Genomic DNA, 18,108 nt, shown 5'->3' on the forward strand with positions numbered 1-18,108 from the left:
CCTCTTTTATTTGCGCCTCGGAGTCAGTCTGGTGCCCCTGGCATCAGGGAAGGAGGTGAGAGGAACAGTTTCTCTTTGTTCTTTTCTTCCATCCCTTTTGTGTCCCTACTGAGCCTCACTGGCTAAGCCAGGAAGGCCAGCCTGAGAGAAGGCTGACAAGGGTGTGCGCTGGGCCCCTGCCCCTAGCGGGGTCTGTGCTTCTCTGGGTGGGTGGGGTGGGGCAGGGGAGAGCCGGGGGTTAGCACCATTGGATGAAGGGTTTTAGAGTCAGCCCCTGGCTGGGGGCAGGTGGGACACACGACCACAGAGGGCTAGCAGCAGCTGGTGGGAAGGGGTGGGTGGTGGTGCCAGGGCCCTGAGCCGGTGAGAGGGCTCCAGGGTGCACCTGCCCATAAGCGGGGCCAGGGGACAGGGTCTAGTGCTCGCCCCCAGCCCAAATATTGTCCCCCATTTGCCAAGACATCATGAAGGAACCAGGCCTTGCCCAGGCCGGGGGGGGGGGCCACCTTGGGCACCCTCCCTGATCACAAAAGCGTGCCCTGGGGATGGTGACTCCAACCTCTGGCCGCCCAAGGAGAAACTGGGACCACCCTGAGACCCGGGAGGGGTGTGGGGGGGGCTGGGGAAGCCGGGCACCCCGCTAAGTGCACTTGACGCTGAAATGCCGGGGTGAAGGAGGAGCTGGGCCCTTGACGTGCTGGTTTGTGTCTGGGACAAAGCAGAAACACAGCACGTGGGGAGCTCAGCTGCCCCCCTGGGGTGAAGAGCGGAGATGCAAAGGCTTCACGGACAGTGTCCTACAGTGGGTTCTGTGAGCAGAAAAGGAGGACCGGCCGGAAGGAGCGAGGGATAGGGGACACTGCTCCTCTAAGGACCCGGCTCCCCCTCAGGACGGCCTGGCCCTCTCGGACAAGTCTGAGCCCAGGATAGAGTGGCTGGGCGTCAGGACACGGCAAAGCAGGGGGACCTGGCCGTGCGAGCTGCCTCCAGGGCCCTGGCCGGGTCAGGTAACCCGCGGCCGCGCCGAACCCCTCCCCGTCCGGCGCCAGGGGCGCCTCTCCGCCCCCGAGGCTGCGGCTCCAGTCTCCGGCCGGCCGCAGCCCGGCGGGCACACGGGCCCGAGCGAGTGTCGCTCCGGGGCGGGTCACGCGGGGCGGGCGCTACTGCTCGGTCAGCGAGAGCCGCAGGATGCGCTCCAGCTCCTCCTCCTCCTGGCGCGCGCGCCGCCGCCGCTCCTCCTGCTCCCGCGCCGACAGCTCCATGGCCAGCCGCAGCTGCTCGTCGTAGCTCCGGAACACGTGGCCGCCAGAGCCCGGGCGCGGGCTGGGCCGCGGGCTGGGCACCGACGCCAGGGCGGCAGGGGGCGCGGGCTGGCGCTGCGGCGTGGGCGGGGCGCTCCTGGGGGCGGGTAAGATACGTCGAGGGTTCGGGGCGCACCTGCCCATAAGCGGCGCCGGGAGACAGCGTGGAGGCCCCAGGACAGAGGAGGCCTCGCCACCCTCCCGGCGGAGGCGAAGAGCCCTGCATCACCTCCCTGGCTCCCACCCCGTTGTGACAGATCTCAGCCCCTACACAGCCCATCCTCGCAGGTGACGGTGGACCGGCACACGTGGGCATCTTCTAGAACCCCAGCCCTAACATCTGAAGGCCTTGAGGCTACTTTTGGAGTACTGCCCAGAGTGAGGAAAGGGTGGGGGCAGAAGCCTTCAGCAAACCAGTGGGGGCCCTACAGAGGGTACCAAGGTTTCTCGGGGCCACCCAGGCATGGGTGTCCTCACCCACGGCGACGGGGTCCCGAGGGGCTCCGTGCATGCGTTATTTTGGGGGAAGGATGCTAGGTCAGGACTGGCAGGCACTGACCTGTCCTGTCGGCGAGCCTCGTAGGACATGGGGTGAGTGCCCGGCTTGCTGTTGGTTAGCGCCTCCCAGATGGTGACCTGGAGGGAGGGACGTGGACTGGTTGGCTAGGGTGGCACCGCAGCCCCCGGTGCAGCAGCGCGGCGCGGCGGCGGGACGCACCTGGTCATACTCACTGCCCGCCTCAAGCAGGCTCTGCTGGATGGCGAACTGCAGCAGGTCATCGTCGTCATCGCGGGTCGCCGCCTCGCGCTGGCCGCCTAGCACACTGTAGCCGCGCGGGGCCTCGAACAACGCTGGGGAGATCTCACAGCCGCGGCACGAGGCTGAGGGTGCCAGGCTGGGGGTCAGACCGCGGCCGCACCCACCCTCCGGCCTACCCCCGGGCAGGGAGCCGGCCAGGGCTCGGTGGGCAGGGCCGTGAGGGCGGCCGCGCAGATGGGGAGGGGCTCACTGGTGGAACTGGAGCTGCTGACGCTGGAGGAGTCGCTGCCCGGGGAAGGGGTCTCACTGCTGGGGCTGCCTCGCACTGACGGCACCGGCTCATCGCAGCCGTTGAGGTTCCCGAAGGTGATGCGGGCATTGAGGATGTGGAAGATGGGGATTTCTGAGGATGAAGAAACAGCCGGGTGCCACCACCCACCTTCTCACACCTTAGGTACCCCGATCCTTACCCAATCTAAGCCCCACCCACCCCCAACACACACACACACGGCTGAGAGGAAATGGGGGTGGGCTCTCACCAATCTTGACGGGAAAACCAGGTGGCAGGCGAAGGGTTATGAAATCCCGGAGCTTGGCGAAAAGTGCATTGCTGACAGCCATGAGGTCAATGATGGGGGCCACCTGCTCACACAGGGACAGGGGATGCTCCTCACACAGCCACAGCTTGGCCTTGAACCTGCCCCCCCAGATCCCAAGGGGTGAGGGGCAGAGTAGAAGCCATGGCCTCCCAGTACCTTCTGGAGACCCCGCCCAACCCTGCACAGCCCACCCCCCCCAGCACCCTCAGGGGGCCTCACTTCTGTGTCTTGGTGGTCAGTTCCATGGGGCGGCCCATGTCCCGGTTGCCAAGCTCGAAGTTGGGGTTGAAGTACTCTTCTGCAGTGATGGCGGTGGGGTTGGCTTGGCTCAGAGTCTGAGTGATCAGGGTCTGTACGTGAGGAAGTGCCCATGTGCCCCTCTCAGTCTCTGATGCCAGGCCAACCATTTGGTATCGCGGCCCCGGCGCTATCCCCCCAGGCACCGTGGAGCTGACATGGCCCTGGGCAGTGTGGAAAGTGGTTCCACACGGGCTGTGCCAGGCAGGATGCCTCCCAGGCCTCCTTCTGAGCCACATCCACACCCTTCCACACAAAGGCACCCCTGGCATGCACTCACCCCATTTTGGGGGCCCCCATGCTGCTCAGCAATTCCCAGGAAGGACTGCAGAGGTGTCTTGCAGCCTACAAGAAATGTGGCATCTCAGAGGACACTGCCACCCTCAGAAGTGCCAGCCCCCGAGACCTAAGGAGGAGGCTGGTTCCTGGCAGGCAGGGAGGACTGCTCACCCACACCAAACACTCGGGCACCTGCATCTGAAGGGGACTGAGGACTCCAAGGGACAGGGACCAGGACCGCAACAAGCACAGCAGGAATAAAATTAGGCCTGGGGCTCTGGAGAAACTTCCAAAAATGTCCAGGTCGGTGACACTGGACAAGAAATACCTGCCCTTGGTCAGCAGCGTTGGGGTATGCACGTGTATGTGTGTGTTTTCCTTCAGGCACTTCCGTCTTAATTACCTCATGTTGTTCCCCATGAGGTAGGACCCGTCTCTCTACTCTGGATGGACTCCCTGACGCCCAAGAGTCAGATGTGGCAGCAAGAGGCACAGAGGGTCAGTGGCAGGCCCCCTGACTTACTGCTTAGGGTACGTCCCACTAGACTGGGCCGGCCAATAAACATGTGACACCTCCACCCCAAATCCAACGCAGACATCAGTTACCAGTTGGAGCGTTCCCTCCCAGTGAGCCCAAATGTTGCCTAGAATCTTCCTAGCTGCATTCCGGGCACTCTCAATTATTAGCACTTGGCACTTGAACTGAAACATGTTTGTGTGAATAAACTATCCTGGCTTTTGCTGGGATGTCACAGGGAACATGGATGGAAGGACTCGAGTGGGCGCTGCTCCCTCACACCTCCCCCCATCCTCCCCTGCTTCATTACCTTTGACCTTGCCCTTGTGCTGTTCTGAAAGATGCTCTGTCCGTGTCCGGGTGATGAGCTCCACATTGGATGCCCCATATACCTGGGGACAGATGAGGAAAGGGCTCAAAGACAATTCTGGTACCCTACCCCCTGCCACCAAGGGCATTATGAACACTTGCTGCAAGGGAGGGTCCACTAGGGGATGGCGGAGCTGTCTGCTCCAATCTCCCAAACTCTGGCCAAGTAAATGTATGAAGTCATTCATCCATTCTCTTATTCATTCAACAAACATTTCGTGAGGAGCCTTTATGTGCCAGGCACTGAGGCAGGCATCAGGGGTACAGTGGTGAAAGAGCATGCCTAGAATCCCCCCACCATTTTGAGGTTCACACACAAGTTGAAGAGACAAGAAAAGGGACAGTTATAACACAGTGTGACACCCACTCTGGTGGGGGGAGCACAGGGCTGTGGGAACCAAAAGCAGAGGCCTTAGCCTATCTAGCAGACCAGGGAAGCCTTCCAGGAGGAAACCCTGCAGAGCCATGCCGCTGGCGTTAGCTCCTGCATTCACTGGCGCCACCCCGAGGCCCCGTGGGGGTGCCAGGGGTCCCAGAGAGACCAACACAGTATCCTCAGGGGTAAAGGCCTGGCTTTGGAGTCAGACAGCCAAGGTCGGAGCCTCAGCTCTGCCTCTGATAGCTGTGTGACCCTGTACAGGTCATGTGACTTTTCCAAGCCTGTTTCCTCATCAGACGATGGGCCTGCACCCTCCTCCACAGAGCTGTGGCGAAGAGTCAGTGGGACACTGTGGGAAAGGCTCAATAAACATCTGCAAAACGGGAATAATAATAGCGCCTTCCCAAAAGCGCAGTTGGGATTCAATGGGGTGTGTGTGTGTGTGTGTGTGTGTGTGTATGCCTGTGCGCATGCGCCTGCACACGTAGTCATACATACATACAAATAAAAAACGGGGACAGTGCCTTGAACACGACTCCAGTAAGTGCTCAATAAACTCTGGCCGTCCTCATCGGTTGCCTCTAGTCTAGCGCCCTTCCCCCCACGCTGCATCGCCTCTACACCTCCACAGCGGGGGAAGGGAGGCCAGGAAGGCCCCGCCCAGCTCCGGGCAGGCCAGAGCGCCAAACTCGGGGACCAGGGAGCCACGGCCTCACCTTGGCTTCATAGCCATTCACCATCTCGGTCTTCTCACTGCGCCAGCCCAGGATGCCAGTCTTGTTCCTGGGGAAGCAGAGGGGTCCAGGTGAGGGGCGCCCCAGCAGGCTGGCTCGAGGCTACGAAGGCTGTGCCCGCTCACCTCTCAAAGGAGATGTTCTTGGTGTCGAGCTGTGTGGTGACGACGGGAGCGGTGAGCCGGCTTAGCACCTGCTCTTCGGTGGGCTGGGCGGCAGCCAGCAGCAGCTCGCGGTCCTGCCCGGCCAGCGCCAGAGTCTCCGTGTGCACCACCCGGCGGTCGTGGTCAATCTCCATGACCACAGCGCTTGTGTCTGCCAGCCGCAGAAGAGCACAGGGGTGTCAGGGGTGGCGGGGGGTGTCCCCAGCCTTCCCACCTTGCCCCACCTCCTGCCTGCCTGACCTTGGCCCCTGAAGACGAAGCTGCGGTTCCCTCGCTGCCACGTCATGTGGTCAAAGCCCAAGAGCGTGGTATCTACCCGTAGGTTTTGCCCACTCTTCCATACTTTGTAGGTGTCGCTAGGGCAGATCTTGGACACCAAGGGCACTGAGTGGAAGGGAAGGTCAGAGGTGGCTTCAGTTTGCCTGGCCCACCCAACCTGGGCCACTTCAGGCCACGGGGGTCAGCGTCAGTGGTGTGGCTGGGAAAGGACAAGAGAACTCCCCAACTCCTCCCAACGTGAACGCAGACCTGAAGCCAGGGACAGGCGTGTCCCAGGCCCTAGCAAGTTCCTAGGGGCTGCCACGTGTTAATTCAGTCACTCAGTCTTTCATCCGGTCTTCCAACAAATATTTATTTAACACCTACTGTGTACCAGGCACTATTCTAGTCACTGAGGATACAACATTGAAAACACAGGACCCCTGCCCTCTGGGAGCTTACCTTCCAGCAAGGAGTGACAAGTAACAAACAAATGAGCTACTCATTACAAAGTGAAGGAAGTAACAATGATGGAACCCAGACAGCGTCTGAGGCAGCGTGGAAAAGCCTCGCTAAGGAGGTGGCACTGAGCTGGGAACTAAACGATGAGAAGGAGCCCCGGGAAGAGCTATGGCCATAGAGGGGGAGCCGCAGGTACAAAAGCCCTGAGGGGGGAGAAAGCCCAGAGAGGCCCCCCTCGGCCCCCTTACCCCAGCTAGTGAACTCCCATTTCATCTCCACGTAGAAGTCCTGGGCCTGGAGAAGGAGAAGGAGAGCGCCTAAGCCCGTGCTACACAGGGTCCGAGGGCTCCGGCGGGGAGGCGGCGAGGCCGGCCCTCACCTTGCGCAGCTTCTCCAGCAGCACGGGGATGCCCGCCAAGCGCTTCACCACCCGCTGGTAGTCCCGGTACCGCAGCACCAGCTGCACCAGCTCCAGGTCCCGGGTACTCACAGCCTCCTGAAGGACTGGCGGGGGGAGCACCGTCACAGAGCAGAACCCTGCCCGGGGCCCCCCTCTGCGAACCGAGGGGCAGGCTACGAAGCTGGGAGACCCTGGCTGAGGGGCTGGGGTGAGCAGCGGCACCCACCTGTCCAGCCGCTGCGATTCTCCCTGCCCACGTCGGCGCCGTGCGCTAGGAGCACGCGGGCACACTCGAGGTGTCCCAGTGTGGTGGCCAGGTGCAGGGGGGTCCGCCCGCGGGGATCCAGCTGCTCGATGTCCACCTGGAGAAGGAGGTGAAGATGCATCCCCGGTCACTTCGGAGGCAGCCCGTCTGAACCCAACCGCCTGTAGGCGGCAAGCAACCGTGCGGCTGCCCTGCCTTGCCCACCCCGCAAGGCAACGGAGAAGACAGACACGATGCGCGGGGGCCGGGGGGTGAAAAGAGGCCTGCGGGACAGGGCAGGAAGCAGCTCTGAGAGAGGAAGGACCTTCCTCCTTTCCCATCCGCCTAGGTCCCCTGACTGGGTTCACTCCTCCAAGGCTCCAAAGTGGGCTGCCCGTAAAGAGTAAGCCTAGGGTTGCAGGTGCTCTAGAAAGGCTGTTGGCCGAGGAGGGCACCTGAGGCAGGATGAGCCTACAGGTCCAAGATCACACCTTCAGGAAGGGCTATCAATTTATATGTCATTGACATTACACTCTCACTATGAGTGAGGTTTAACAAACAGTTGCTGTAACAGGTTGATAGCAATGAACGACTATGTTCATGGTACCACTTCAAACCCTCTTCCTTTGCCTGTGGGACACGACGTATTAACTGTTTTTTTGTTTTGTTTTTTGTTTTTGTTTTACAAATCCTATTACTGTTTTGTGAATAGCATGATTAATTGAATGAGATTTTTGTTGGGTGTTAAAGACATGTTTGTTAAACATAAATATTTAAATATATTTCGGGAGTCTAAGGCCTCTAGCTAAATACAGTGAATTGACCGCATGCACGCTACTCCTCTTCTCCTTCCCCAAACTGGATTAAAATGCCAGTCAAAAGACTTCTACTGCAACCATGATGAGATAAGCTGAAATCATCCTCCCATAAACAGAGAAAACCACTGCTTTAAAATACATGAAATAATTATTTCCAGACAGTAGGCAACAAGTAGTCCAGGACTGTGATCCCTGAAGCAAGAGAAACTAACAACGTAGGGCTTATGATTGCTTAGATGTCTACCTGGAGGAACATTCTAGACAGCAATTCAGGGAGGGGAATCTCTAGCAGAGCATGGTAGTCTTGTTGAGGAGTTGAGGAGACAGAGACAGGAGTTCAGGGAGGCTGAAGTGGCAAGAAGTTGCAGGACAGAACTCTAGGAAGGAGTGAGCTGTGCAAGCAAAGAGCCCCAGGAATCTGCACAGGTTCCTCCGAGTCTTCGCTGAATATTAAACTTGGCCTGTGTAGAGTGGAACTCAGCAACACTAGACGGAAAAGGAGCAGTAAGCTGGCAAATTCTCAGCAGTTCTCCTGTCTCAGGGCAAGGAGACATTCACACTCCCACCTGCTAGAGGGGAGAGTCCTTGCTGTGTGCCCAGGGTATTCCACACAGACCCAAGAATGGGGATGGCTTAGTAGTAGGGCTACACCAGCCTGAGAGAAGAGGCTCATCTAAATCCAGTCCAACAAAGATGAAAAGTAATCTCACAAGGATCAAACTGATGTACAGGTGACAGCCTAGTTGGTCAGAACAAAGCCCAACACTCTTTAAAGGAAGACAATAAAATCCAGATGCTTAACATGACAACGTTTGCAATATCTAATACCCAGTTACAAAACTACTAGAGAAAAACTACTAGACATGCAAAGAAGTAGGAAAATATGACCCATAATCGGGAGATATTCAGAAATGATAAAGATGGGGCACCTTAGTGGCACAGTTAAGTGTCAGACTCTTGGTTTTGGCTGTGGTCATGATCTCAGGGTCGTGAGATCGAGCCCCCAGTCAGGCTCCCCACTCAGCGTGGAGTCTGCTTGAGATTCTTGCTCCCTCTCCCTCTGCCCCTCCCACCCATGCGCTCTCTCTCTCAAATAAATAAATCTTTAAAAAAAGACACAATAAAGATGATGAATGGCTCAATGTGCTTGTGAGTTTACAGAAACACATGAACACAATGTTCATGGGGAAAGAATAAGAGGTAAGTATAATAGCTGAAATGAAAAATTCATTGGATGGAACTAACATTCAATTAGATACTACAGAATTTTAAAAAAATCAGTTAACTTGAAGATACAACAACAGAACTATAGCACCTAGAATAGAAATGGAGCACAGAGGAGGAAAAAAGTACTGAAAAACATCCAGAGAGCCTCAACAATCTGTGAGACATTATAAAGCGTCCTAACATATGTGTAATTGGAGTCCCCAAAGGATAGGATAAGGAAGTAGGAGAAATAAGAAATTTAAAGAGATAACATTACCTCTTTAAAATTTAAATTTAGCAGTGCCTGGGTGGCTTAGTCAGTTAAGCATCTGCCTTCAGTTCAGGTCATGATCCCGGGGTCCTGGGATCAAGCCCTGCAGGCTCCCTGATCACTGGGGAGTCTGCTTTTCCCTCTGCCCTTTCCCCCTGCTCACACACTCTCTCAAATCAATAAAATCTTAAAAAATAAATAAATAAAATTTAAATTTAAAGAGATGTTATCTTTTTAAAATTTAAATTTAAAGAGATAACAGTAAACATTTTTCCTAAAGTTTTTAAAAAATTACTATAAAGGGTTGAATAGTGGTGTCCCCCCAAAATATATGTCTATACCTTAGCCCCCAGAGCTGTGAATGTGATCTTCTTTGGAACATGGGTTTGTTTGTTTAAGATTTTATTTATTTATTTGAGAGTGAGAGAGCCTGTGAGCACATGTGCGTATGGGGTGGGGTGGAAGGGCAGAGGGGGAGGGAGAGGGACAAGCAGACTCTGCACTGAGTGTGTAGCCTGATGGAGGGCTCAATCTCATGACCCTGAAATCATGACTTGCGCAGAAACCAAGAGCCGGATGCTTAACTGACTGAGCCACCCAGGCGCCCTGGAACTTTGCAGGTGAAATTAAGTTAAGGATCTCAAGACGAGATTAGCCTGGATTTTTTTTTTAAGATTTTATTTATTTATTTGAGAGACAGAGAGATAGAGAACACAAATGGGGGGAGAGGCAGAGGGAGAGGGAGAGGGAGAAGCAGGTTCCCTGCTGAGCAGGGAGCCAGATGCAGGACTCGATCCAAGGACTCTGGGATCATGACCTGGGCCGAAGGCAGATGATTAACTGACTGAGCCACCCAGGCACCCCAAGAGCAGCCTGGATTATCCAGGTGGGCCCTAAATCCAATGAGACGTCTTTATAAGACATACAAAAGAGAGATCCATGAAGAGAGGAGAAGTTCCACGTAAAGAGGAGGCAGAGAATGAAGTTATGCAGCCACAAGCCAAGAAATGCTTGGAGACACCAGAAGCTGGAAGAGGCAAGGAAGGATTCTCCCCTGGACCTCTGGAAGCAGTGGGGCCCTGCTGACTCCTTGAGTTTGGACTTCCAACCACCAAAACAATGAGAGAATAAAATGTTGTTGTTTTAACCCAGTCTGTGGTAATTTTTTGCACAAACTAACATAATGATAAACTCACAGAACCAAGAAACTCAACGAATCCCAAGCAAGACAAACACCAAGAAAACAACACCAAGGCCCATCATAATCAAGTGCTGAAAACTAATGATAAAAAGAACATCTTAAAATCATTTTGAGAAATGAGACACACACTATGAAGAACAGAGGAAATGCTGAACACTTCTCAAGGGAAACCATGCAAGGTAGAAAACAATAGAACGAAATGTTTAAAGTGCTGGGGGAACAATGTTGACCTAGAATTCTATATCCTGTGAAAAATATCCTTCAAAAATGAAGGGGAAATGAAGACTTTTGTGGACAAACAAAAAAAGCTAAGAGAATTTATCTCCAGAAGACATGCAAGAAACGTTAAAGGAAGTTATTCAAGTGGAAGGAAAATGTTAACAGATGGAAACTTAGATCCGTACAAAGGAATGAAGAGTGCCCCAAAAGGAAAATTTGTGAGTAAGTATAAGAATGTCAATAAAATATTTAAAACCCACAAGAGTAAAGAGAAGAGATGTTAGCAGATGAGAAATGTTAATACATCTTTAGGACGTGGCAAGTGGCTGGGGCATTACAACTGACTTAGGTGAGCAGAGGGTACTAGAACCCAAGCATCCACATAGGGGAGCCCCCAGTGAGTGTCAGGCCAGATCACCCTTAAAATGTCTAGAACATGCAGGCAGCGGGGATGGCAGAGGTGTGAGTGAGGCTCAGAGCTAAATACAGGGGAGCTGGTTAAAATTCAGAACCTTGGCCCCCTCCCCAATCTTGTAAAGCTGGGAGATGCCCCCCCTTCTCCTCCACAGGATGCCAGGAATTTATTATTTATTCTCAGTCGAAACTGAGCCTGAGATGCACTGGATTTGGGGACACTGGTCTGAGGATGAGGTCATAGGGCTAAAAAGTAGTGAACAGTTTTTTCCTGCCTCAGGTCCTGAACTACTGACAGCCCGACAGTACACACCACTGCCCCATCCCACCCCCGGCAGGAGACTGGAGGATTCTTCTTTGGAGACATCAGAGGCACCAAAGACCTCTGGGTACAGACATGTGAGGACCCTACAATAAGCAGGCCAGCTTGCCAACCAATCATTACATAGTAGTGACATCAACAAATTCCACACCCCCATTCTTTTTTTTTTTTTAAGATTTATTTATTTGAGAGCGAGAGAGAGAGTGAGAGAGAGAGAGAGGGCGCATGCAAGCATGCGCATGAGTGGGAAGGGCAGAGGGAGCGGGGGAGAGAATCCCAGGCAGACTCTGCACTGAGCGCAGAGCCTAACACAGGGCTTGATCTCACGACCCCAAGATCGTGACCTGAGCTGAAACCGGGTCAGACGCTGTGCCACCCAGGCGCCCCTCCACACCCCCATTCTTAAGTACACCCCAACAGTCAAGGGTGGTTGGACATTTGAGGAAAGCCACCAACATGAAAGATACCAAAACATGCAAATAGATGCTAAAAACCCAGGGAAAACACTGTCAATGCAGGAGACAGAAAACTTTCTGGAGGGAAAACAGTAATTGACATCCTCAGAAATACATGAAAAGATAAGTGAACTCATGAGACCAAATGGGACATCCCGACTTCCTGCTACTTCTCATCTTTCCCTTGCCCTCTCCGCTCCAGTCATTCCTGGACAGCTGTACCTGCCCCAATTCTCCCGTCTAGGATACATTACCTCAGTTCACTCCCTTTTTTGGCAAAAACAAACAAACAAAACCTTTGTAACTGTCTTCCTCTCTTCCTTTTCTCTCACCTTCCACATCTAATCCATCAGCATAGACCTGACCTATGGGCTCTACCTTCAAAACAGATCCAGACTCTTCTCAGCTTTCATCACCTTGAGCCTACCATCCTGGTGGCAGCCACCCTATCTCTCACTTGGTGGCCTGGTGGCCTCCTCACTGGTCTCTTCACTCCTCTTTTGGCCTCTGAGGTCCGTTCTCCACATGACCCATCACAGTCTCCATCATCCTGTGAAATGTACCTCGGGTCCCAACACCCTTCAGCTCAAAACCTTCCCAAGGCTTCCCATCCTATTTGGAATAGAATCCAACAGCCCTGGACGTCTCTTTGAACCCACGTGCTCTCCCACCCCTCCTCCAAACTCCACTCTGCTCCATACCCTAGGAGGCCTCAGCGTTGCCTCCCTCACTTTGTTCAGGTAGCCACTCAAATGTCACCTCCTCAGGCCTGCCCTTAACAACCGTCTTAAATGACACTTGCTATGTATCTATCTGTCGCCACTGATCTGATTTAGTTCTCTTCCCACATTGGATTGCTTGTTCATTTTTTCATTGTCTCCCTCGCCTAGACTGTAAGCCCCACAGAGGGAGGGTCCCTGTGTGTTTTGTTCAACGCTACATCCCCAGTCCCTAGACAGTGCCTGGCACATAACTGGTACTTAATAAATATTTGTTCAACAAATGCACAAATGATTATATTTAAGGGACATGGGGAAGGGAAGGCAATAACATGTAAAACTGACAAATTACAAATAGTCATAGACGTATATTGTGTATAATTATGGAGGTAAAAAACAGAACAGCCTAGAGTTCAAAGTGGTCACTTTCAGGGAATGAGAGAGCTGGGGAAGGCTGGAGTGAGGATTGCTGCTTTTTTATGACAAGCCTCTAACAGCAGCTAAATATGTTTTAAAACTTGAAAATGAACTCCTTTGTCAAAAACAAAACATTTTAGGGCACTTGGGTGGATCAGTTGGTTAAGCAACTGCCTTCGGCTCAGGTCGTGATCCTGGAGCCTGCTTCTCCCTCTGACCGTCCCCCCTCTTGTGCTCTCTCTCTCTCTCTCATGCTCTCTCTCGCAAATAAAAAAATAAAATCTTAAAAAAAATTTTTAATAATTTAAGTAATTTATATAATTTTTATAACCCCGTGTTGGCATTTCTTCATTGTTTATTTTTAATTTCTTAAGGAGGCTCCACGCCCAATGTGAGGCTTGAACGCATGACCTTAAGATGAAGCGTCACAAGTTCTACTGATTGAGCCAGCCAGACGCCCTCATTTCTTCCTTTTTAAATATATTAGGAACCTCAAAAAAAAAAAAAAAAGTGTGCCTGGCCCGCGTGGCCCTGTGAGCTGTGGCTTAGAGATCTGAGCGCCCCCCACCCCACGCTCCTCTACACCAGCTCCCCACAGAGGAGGGAGAGCACTGTTTACTCTTCACCTGTTACGGGATGGGCTGAGCCCCTGGGCGTCCGACCTGGGGGGTCCCTGAGCCCTGGGGTGGGAGTAGAGGATCCACAGCTCCTGAGCTGGGAAAGTCAGGAGGAGTCTTCCCGTGGGGCTGCAGCTGAGCCACTGAGGCGTCCCCCCAGCCCTGCCTCAGACACTGCTGCTAACAAGGCCCCAGGGAGCGGACAGGGCACCCCGCCCAGCCCCGGAGTTCCAGATGCTGCCTGCCACCGTCCCCCTCAGGTGCCTCCCCTCGAGGCCCCGGAGAGAGGCTGGCACTGCTAGCTGGGCACGGCTGCCCCTCCCTCCCTCCACCCCTCAGGGGCCCTGCCCAGGGTCTCCAGGGCCCTGCTGTTTGCCAGGGCCGACGTGGGCCCCGAATACACCCAGCCAACCCCCAAAGAAGCTCCTCCAACCCGCCCAGAGCAGGGCCTGCGGTGGAAATGGCACCTTGCCGCCGGGCCCAGGTGGGAGAATTCATTAATTTCCTCAGCAAAGGCCTGCAGCTCTGTCATTGCTGGAATGAAAAGGTTTCCCATGAAACCTCACACCCAGCCCTCCCCAGCAAGAGAATGAAACTCTGCACCCCAGCAGGCCTACGCTGCACAAACGTGGGGTTCTACTGAGCTTAGGGCCCGGGCCCCCTAGGCAGAGGGACTCCCTGCTTCCGCTTGGGCACACACCTGGACAGGCACACCCGTGAACAGGTGCCACTCCTTTTGCCGCCAGGCTCAGGGTCCATGTGCCCCCCAGATGTACCAGCACCTGCGTGCTCAGCTGCCCTCCGGATCTGCGGGCGTCTCCTGCCGGGGAACACGCACGTTCACGGCCAGCACATCTGCGCGGCGCATACCCTTGAGCCCACGGGCACTAGCACGGTATTTTGCAAACTTGCAATCCTTTTGTTAAATGAAATCTTACAAGGACACACCAAATGTATACAGCTGGAAAAGAAAGGGGAAGGGCCAGAGAGCATAGAGCCTTGCATGCTCAGCCTTGGTCTCCTTTCCCTGCCCCTTTGCCTCCCCCAGCCCCAAGGAGAAACACCAGAGGCTGGGGTGGTCACTGCTTCCCAGCCTTCCCACCAGGTAGACCTAGGCTCACTCAAGGGTCAGGGAGGCAGGATGCCTCCTTGAGCTGAGCTGGGTGGCCGAGGGTGGCCCCTGCTGACTCTCCTCCCACGCAGCCCCTCCCCTGCTTCCCAGACGCACTGATGTTGGGTTTTCAGGGTTTACAGGTCCCTCTCTTGAGCTTCCCAGCTGGTCAGCTGTGGGAATGCCTACTTTAGCGGGAGAGGGGGTCACAGGTGCTCTGGGACATACCAGGTACCCCCGGTGCGGTAGCCTCTGTCTGAGCATCTAGGGCCCCCACAATCCCATCTCGCCTGCCTCTAGGTCAGGAGGATGAACAGAGGAAACCAGGGAGGAGGACCATGACGGAGGCAGCCCCAGGAAGAAAGAAAATGTTTCCTTGGGAACGCAGTCTGGCCCCCTCCAGAGTGCCTGTTGCCAGGGGAAGAACCCTGCTCCCCTTGGCCCTCCCACAGGGAGCTTTAGAGCCTAACCTCCACCTCCCACCCCCCAGGGAACACCAGGGACTTGTGACTCAAGAACACAGCCAGCTGAGCCAACCTCAGGGCCTCGCCAGCCAAGGGGAAACTGGCACATCCACTGGCCTACAGCCTCCTGCCCCTTCCCGACCTGGCAGGGCATGTTATGACAGGAAGCAGGGCACCCAGCAACCATCATCCTGCTGGGTGCCAGCTAGGGGTGGTCATGGACCCTTCCCTTCACCAAAACACAAGATGAGCACCTCCCATCTCCCCACCACTCCCGGCTTCCAGCCCTGAAGAAGAGCTATGGGGGTGGGGGCGCTGAGCAAAGCCACCCAACCTGCTCTGAAGCCTGCCATGCCATCCCCCTCCCCAGCCTGCCGAGCCTGCCCATGGGAGGGCCTCTGCGGGGCTTTCTTGGAGTGCAGAAGAGGCAGCTATGCCAGGTGAAGACCAGGAAACCCAGCTGCTGTGTGCTTGAGGAAAGCCTGGATGTTTTCTGGCACAGTGGGTGCTAGGGGGACCAGAGGTCAGGGAACCCCTGCTGGGATGACTAGGGTCTATGGGGTTTCACTATGATGATAGGTGGCTGCCCCCAGGCCCATCCCTGGGGCAAGGAAAGGGCTGGGTGGGGCACCCTCGGCTCTCCCTGGGGCCCTGATGCCCTGAGAACTGAATAGTGCACATTTTGGATGCAAGGCCCACTCTGGGTCAGTCCTAGAGTAGAGATACATCCAGAAGCCTCTCTCACCCAGACTGATTGGCATTCCCCTTCTTGGCACCCCTGGAGCAAAGGAGAGGATTGGCCCGACTCCTTTGTGGCTGAACAAGGGTTAACTTCAACCAGTGCCCTATATTCCCCGGCTATCCTGGATCAGGGAAGGCGGTGTCCCTCCTTGTCCCTCGGTTTCAAGGAAACATTAACACACCAGGGAACTGGGAGGGATGGGAGGGTGAAGATAGGGCTGAACGTACTGCCTAGTTTCTGTGGTAGCTAGAGGGGAGAGAGGAACACACTTCGCAGCCCCAAAGCACCCCCACATGCAGCGGGTTCCTGGGCTCCCCACCCCAGTCTCACTCCAGCAAGATGGCTGACTTGAGTACTATCAGAGAGGCCGAGGTGAGAGTCTTTTCTTCTAGGGCATTTTGCCTCCCTCCAATCTCAGCAAGAAAAGAACCACCCACCCCTCAGACAAGGCAGTGTAACTGAGACCTTCTGGAGATTCAGCCACTCGCCTTCTGCCTAACAGTCCTTGGACCAATCATCTATCACCCCATCAGGAAGTTCCTCTCAGATCAGATTTAAATCCCTCCAGCTGTAACCTGTATCCGTAGCCTGTCTTTTACCGTAAGGGGAGGAAAACAGGAAAGAGTCAGGAGAGACTGGATTGTCTCAGCGCCGGGCACCTCCTACAATGTATCCCTGTTCACGCTCACATCACCAGAACAGGGTTTCCTTGAGAGCGGGAGATGGAGAGCAGGGATGGAGAGCAGGGGATGCGTCCCCCAGGACCTACCACTCAGGCCTCGCTTCCTTCATTAGGGCTCTATGGTTGCAAACCACTTCCTTTATGTTGGATAAACAGAGGCATGGTCTGAGGAGCGATGTGGAGTGCCCTTGTTTAAGCAGAGGTAGAATGTAAGTGGACACCCCAACCAGCCCAGAGGCTTGCAGGCTCAGGTCACCCCAGCACTTCCTAGGACTGCTCTGCAGAAGCGTATGCTTTCCCGCTCTGAGGGCTCAGTGGTGGACTTCAGACACACTCTCTGACCCTCACCTTGCTCTCCACCTCACTCGTCCTTTGGGAAGTAGACAGCTCCTCAAACTGAACTTCCTGTGACTCAGGAAGTGGCCCTCAAAAGGCATATTCCCCAAGGGGACAACTCCTGAATGAACCACTCCCATGCCCCCAGGGTCTCAGATTTGGAGCAAGTCGGCTGGCCTGAGGCAAACCAGGGCAGGCTGGGCCCAGCTCCAGCTCCAGCTCCCCCACCCTGGAGGGGGAGTTGTCCACTCCCCAAATGCCCATCTGTGGCCTGGAGAACCAAAGGTAGAGTTGGGCTACCTGTGAACTGTGCCTGCCTTGGTCCTGAAGAATGACCAGGAGACCCTATCCCTTACCCGGTCCTCTGGGAAGCCACCGCCCAGCCAAAGCTGGCTGACCCACCCGTTCTCACTGACTGGCAGGAACCAAGGAGCCCGCTCTGTGTACAGAACCTCAAATCCTTCCTGTGGCCAGTGGCCCCTAGCTTCCTCAGCGCCAGGCCCCAGCACCAGAGGGCAGGCGAGCTCCTTTCAGCACCTGGACAAGGCCCTTCAGGGCTTCCCCAAGAAGCGCGCGCGCGCGGGGGGGCGGGGGGGTGTCTCTCTCTCTCCACTCCCCATTCCAGAGCCGGCGCTGGGCTCTGAGGGATCCAGGGGCTCTGCCCAATCTGAGCAAACAGAGGTAGCGCTCGCCCCTGAGGGTAGAGGGCACTGGGTGGGGCTGGGATGCCTGGGAGTGTCACAGCCTTTTCTCTGATCCTTGACCTGTGACCCCCTCCCGACGCAGGCCTAGCCCACCTCCGCACACTCACGCGGGATGTGTCGCCACTCGGTTGCTCCGCGGACTCTGCCACCACATGGAGCACAGACCCGAGCCGGCAGCCCCTCCCCGCTCCTCTCCGCCTCGGCCGAGGAGGGGCACAGTGTCCCCGACCCCCAACCTGGGAGGGTCCGGCGCACGTGTGGGCCGTCCGTCCGAGCCAGAGGGGAGCGGGGAGGGGGCCGCTCCCATCACCCTCTCCCGGTCAACAAGCACAAAAGCCGCGGCTGCGAACAAAGAAGCGCTGCAAACTCGCCGGGGAGGCGGGACGGCCCGCGCCGCGCCCCCTCCCCACACCCGGCGGGCGTGCCCGGCCGTGGGGGTCCCCGCGGCGCCCCGACGGCGCTCGTACCTGGCCGGCGCGGACCTCTTTCTCCAGCTCGCGGTGGCGGTTGTGCCACACGAGGTAGTGCAGCGGGTACTTGCCCTCGGGCCCCTTCCTGGCGGAGGCGTTGGCCGGGATCATCGCCCGTTCCTCATGCCAGGGCCGCGGCGCCCGGCCGGGGAAGGGGGACGGCGCCGGAGCCGGGGC

General features: G+C 55.8%; 1 protein-coding gene across 2 annotated transcripts; it reads right to left on the minus strand.

The window, feature by feature from the left end:
- Window positions 1-17: 17 nt before the first annotated feature.
- ANKRD13B (ankyrin repeat domain 13B) lies at window positions 18-18,102 on the minus strand. Of its 2 annotated transcripts, XM_034640815.1 has the most exons (15): window positions 17,929-18,102; window positions 6,746-6,881; window positions 6,499-6,623; window positions 6,368-6,413; window positions 5,640-5,783; window positions 5,361-5,550; window positions 5,218-5,284; window positions 4,064-4,145; window positions 3,238-3,302; window positions 2,880-3,010; window positions 2,601-2,758; window positions 2,312-2,464; window positions 2,020-2,183; window positions 1,861-1,937; window positions 18-1,398 (listed from the first exon to the last, which is right to left on the minus strand). In XM_034640815.1, the coding sequence occupies exons 1-15, from the start codon at window positions 18,040-18,042 to the stop codon at window positions 1,161-1,163; spliced, it is 1,890 nt and encodes a 629-aa protein (XP_034496706.1). In that variant the 5' UTR covers window positions 18,043-18,102; the 3' UTR covers window positions 18-1,160. The 2 variants fall into 2 exon arrangements, with proteins under 2 accessions (XP_034496706.1, XP_034496707.1); XM_034640816.1 differs by lacking the exon at window positions 5,640-5,783.
- Window positions 18,103-18,108: the final 6 nt, after the last annotated feature.

The sequence above is a fragment of the Ailuropoda melanoleuca genome, chromosome 13, assembly GCF_002007445.2.
Source record: "Ailuropoda melanoleuca isolate Jingjing chromosome 13, ASM200744v2, whole genome shotgun sequence".
In the NCBI taxonomy this organism is placed as follows: Eukaryota; Metazoa; Chordata; class Mammalia; order Carnivora; family Ursidae; genus Ailuropoda; species Ailuropoda melanoleuca.

Bases quoted from the DNA above. Each gene is read 5' to 3' on its own strand.
- ANKRD13B (XM_034640815.1), bottom strand. From the start codon at position 18,042: ATGATCCCGGCCAACGCCTCCGCCAGGAAGGGGCCCGAGGGCAAGTAC. The intron at 5,551-5,639 runs GTCAGGCAGGCA...TGCGGCTGGCAG, and splicing joins CTTCGTCTTCAGGGGCCAAG to ACACAAGCGCTGTGGTCATG. The intron at 3,011-3,237 runs GTGAGTGCATGC...CCTCACGTACAG, and splicing joins ATGGGGGCCCCCAAAATGGG to ACCCTGATCACTCAGACTCT.